Here is a 3,877-nt window from a genome sequence, read left to right on the forward strand (position 1 = left end):
CGAGGATCGACCCGCTCGCCTGATTTGTCTGGATACACCCAGTCGTATTGCCAAGGTGCGAACCCTCAGCGTATGGGCCGCGTGGCGCCCGACGAAGTGGCGGCCCCGGCGCTTGCCTCGATTGGTTTCTCTAACATATATATCGATATTCCGCGGTCCGCGTGATATGTTGTGCAGCTTGTGCAGGGATCTTTCGGTTGAGAGGCGCTAGGTGGGTTCGGCGACTAGCGCCGGGGTCGGCACATGTAGCTGTCCTTTGTTACCCAAAAAAAGCTCTATCCGCCTGCGGTTCTCTTTGTCTACTCTCCATCTCTCAGATGACGGACTACTCATGCGTCCACGGAGCACGGTTGCAGCTTGCACTTGCAGCATCTCATGCACAACGTGCTGAATTGCCCCGGGGGGCGCCGGGCCCCTAGCGGGCCCCCCTGACAAATGCCTTGCAGGCGGAGGGCGCGAACATGCTCTGCATGTAGTGCATAATCTGCATCTCGGCTGCGGGCAGCTGCGACGGCTGCAGGATGGCGCCCTGCTGCCCTGCCTGTATCACCATTGCCTGACCCGCGGGGGCGGCGCATCCGACGATGTCAATCGAGCCAATGACGACGCCCGTGGTGACGGGCAGTTGCCCTGGCGGCGCCGCTGGCCATACGGCCGCCCTCAGCGCCACCGGCCTGCAGATGCTGCCTGAGGCCAGCGCTGGGGAAAGCTCCGGCACGGGTACCAGGCGGGCCATTAGGCACGCATCGCTGGGAGGGGGCTCATATGTGGCCCACTGTGGTCTGTGCCACACCCAAGTAACGCGACTCCACAGCAACAAGCGTCATTCGTTCAGCGCTTCCTCGGAGGACGGGGACGGGTTGGTAGCGCGAATGGGCTTCGTGGGACTGGTACTCGGGGGTATTCTTAAAAAGAATTCTGATGCGGAGATAGGATGCCCCGAACCAGCCGTAATCAAAACCCAGCCATTGTCATAATCCAGCAGTTCGCTCGGAGGTTAGTAGCCATGTACCGAGCCGCTGCTTTGCGGCTCAGACGTCAGAGGCTTGACCAACCCCCACGAGTCGCAAGAAATGTCAGACAGAGATTTGAGCGTCGCGCAGAGCGCGATGAGTTTCATGGGCCGAACTTGGCTGGCTCTTTCAACAGGTTCCCTGGTAGAGGTGACCTTTATTGGCGCAATGACAACATGGTTAATAGAGGTTTTGGGCCAAGTCGGGAAGGGGAGTGGAATTATGTGCAATTCAGGCCGAATGGGCGAGGACTCCGCCAAGAGGGCGGTTTTCTAAGGGCAAGTATCGACCCTGAAGCCGGGTATGAAGAAGACCAAGTCCGTTTCGGCAATCCACTCGTGTACAGTAATAATGGGTAACCGTACGCGGGGGTGGGACTAAGTCTAAGACTTAGCTGCCAGCCACCGAAGCAGCAGCTCGTGCTCAAACGCCTCCTTCTGCGCGCGCGCCATTTCTCAGTCGCACGGTACTTCTCTCTGCACGCTTTGCGACACGCATCACACTGATTACGGTAGCTGAGGAAGTTCTCCCCAGGTTGGGTCTTGCCGCACTTAGTGCACGTCTTAACTGCAGTGCCGTCCATTTCCTATACACATCAGACCCCCTTGAGATTTGATTGAGAACTTGTTGAGCTCGCGAGCTATCACGTGTGTTTCGTCGATCGGCCGTCCCTATAAGTAATCTCAATGAGAATGGGGTGTGAATCTCAGGTCCACAGCAATTATGCGCGCCTTTTTTTCACGACGTGAGTTTTTAAATCTCAGACTGCAATTGGGACCTGCCTCTTAAATCGCGATTTTTTCGAGCTCAGACGGCAGCGAGCGACTTTTGCCTGTAGACGTGTAACTCGGCCTCTGGCCGCCGACAGCGCCTAACTCGGGGTCTGGGGCGGAGCCCCAGCCTGGGGTCTGGGGCTGGCAGCCCCAGCGGGGTGCGGGGCAGAGCCCCGCGAGGAAAATTTTGCATTTTTACCAAAAAACCGACCAAAAATAGGCTGTGAGCTGCTGCCCAAGAGCCCCCAAACAAGAGCGCAATGTATACAAATCTCGTACAATAGTACACACACACACACACACACACACACACACGATTCATACTCATGCAGTGTGTACAGATCACTTCCGTCGCTGACGCTTCGACATGGCCGCTGGCTTGGCTGCTGGCTTGCGCTGTGCGGACCCCTTGGCTGCCGGCTTGGCCCCCCGCCCTGCCCGCGCCGGTGCTGGCGCATGCAATGATGGGCCATCGTCATCACTGCTGTCTGGCGGGCGCGTCGGCGGTGCTCGAGGCGGTGCAGCCTTACGCTCCCTGCACGCTGCGCGGGTGCAGGTGCGGGTGCGGGTGCGGGTGCGGGTGCGGGTGCGGGCGCCTCGCCGTCCTCGTCCTCGTCCTCGTCCTCAGACTCGTCGCACGAGGTGTCCTCCATGTAGCCCGCACGCTCCTCCTGGGGCGTGGGGAGGGTGAGGGTCCGGTCGGATGCGAAGAGCAGGGCGGGAGAGGGTGAGGCGTACCAAAGAGGGCCGCCGTTGAGCGCGATGTCGGGCGTTTGCAGCACCTCGAGCCAAAACTCAAAGTTGCGGCCGCCGAGAGCGCCCCGCGTCACCGAGCGTCGTGCTCGAAAGCCGAGCCGCAGCTGCAGCTCTTCCGACCGGTCGCCGCCCGGCTGCGCGATGAGCCACCGCGCGTCGTAGCGCCTGCTCCTCCTGCTCGTGATCTGATGAATGCTCGGCATCGCTCAGCGCTTGCTCCATCGGGACGTCAGCCTCTGCCGCCGCCGCGGCAGCCTCGGGCTGCGGACGGGTCCGCAGCTCCGCCGACCTCCTCGGTGGGAGGGTCGGCAGCGGGCGGGTCGGCGGCGCCGTCGGCAGCGGCGTCCACTGGAGCACCGCCCGTGCGCACACCAAAGTGGGTTAGGAAGGCGTTCTTGGCGGCACGTATCCACCCCTTCGGCTTGGGGCCGCCTGCACCGCGTCCATGGAGCATTGGCAATGCCGCGCTGCGCCTACGAATGTTTCGGGAACGCCGCCCATGGGAACGGCGCTCTCGGCAGAGCTTTCGTGGCGGGGAGACGGGTGCAGGGAGGTGCAGGGAGCGCTCTCCCGGCTCACCGGGGGGGGAGATGGCGATTTTTTTTACATGGGTCGGGAGGGCAGCTCACGTCACGGGGCGCACCTTGAGTCGCGAGGGCGATGCCGCGACGGTTACCCGACGTCGGACGGACGTGCCACAGTGGTACCAGGGTGCAGGCATGAATGGGTCTGACCTCGAAAAAAATCGCGATTTAACATCCGACCTGCCCACTCTGCTTGTGGTCCTGCCCTGCCGCATACTGCCGCACAACTGCCCTGCCCTGCCCTGCCCGATCCCCTACCTGCCCCGGGTGTGAAACCCACACTGCCCTGCCCTGCCCTGCCCACACTGCCGAGGTGTGAATACCTGCCGCTCCCGAGGTCTCGGAGAAACTTCTCCCATACGTATATGGGGCGTATGGGAGAGACGGCGGTTTTGTTGTTTTCTATCCGCTAATGAAAGAAAGAAAGAAAACGGAGAACCCAAGGGAGGGATGGGAGGACGGCAAGCGCCACCCACAGGGATTTCTCGCGTAAAAAGAATTGAGCAACTAGGGCCCGACAAGGGCGCGGACGGCGCGGACTGGCACACACTCGGCCTCACAAAACGAGGCAGCACGCGTTCGTCCGGCCGAGGCTAGCCTTGAGCATGCTCACGCGCTGCACCGCCCGCGGCCTCCCCTCCGCCCGCAGCCTCTCAGCGGTCGCAGAGAGACGAAGAGCAGCTGAGTTCCTCCAGCTGTTTGACGGCGACGCGCCGGACGGCGGCGGCTCCTCCACATATACCTACATCCT

General features: G+C 61.6%; 1 protein-coding gene across 1 annotated transcript in view; it reads left to right on the forward strand.

The window, feature by feature from the left end:
• Positions 1–476, forward strand: part of EMIHUDRAFT_121264 (hypothetical protein) — a gene marked incomplete at both ends in the record, with an annotated part of 1,406 nt that extends 930 nt beyond the window's left edge. Inside the window, one exon of the mRNA XM_005758992.1 lies at positions 447–476. Within this exon, the coding sequence (XP_005759049.1) occupies positions 447–476 (30 nt within the window). The remainder of the gene's footprint in view (positions 1–446) is intronic.
• Positions 477–3,877: the final 3,401 nt, after the last annotated feature.

Source organism: Emiliania huxleyi, assembly GCF_000372725.1.
Source record: "Emiliania huxleyi CCMP1516 unplaced genomic scaffold EMIHUscaffold_829, whole genome shotgun sequence".
In the NCBI taxonomy this organism is placed as follows: domain Eukaryota; phylum Haptophyta; order Isochrysidales; family Noelaerhabdaceae; genus Emiliania; species Emiliania huxleyi.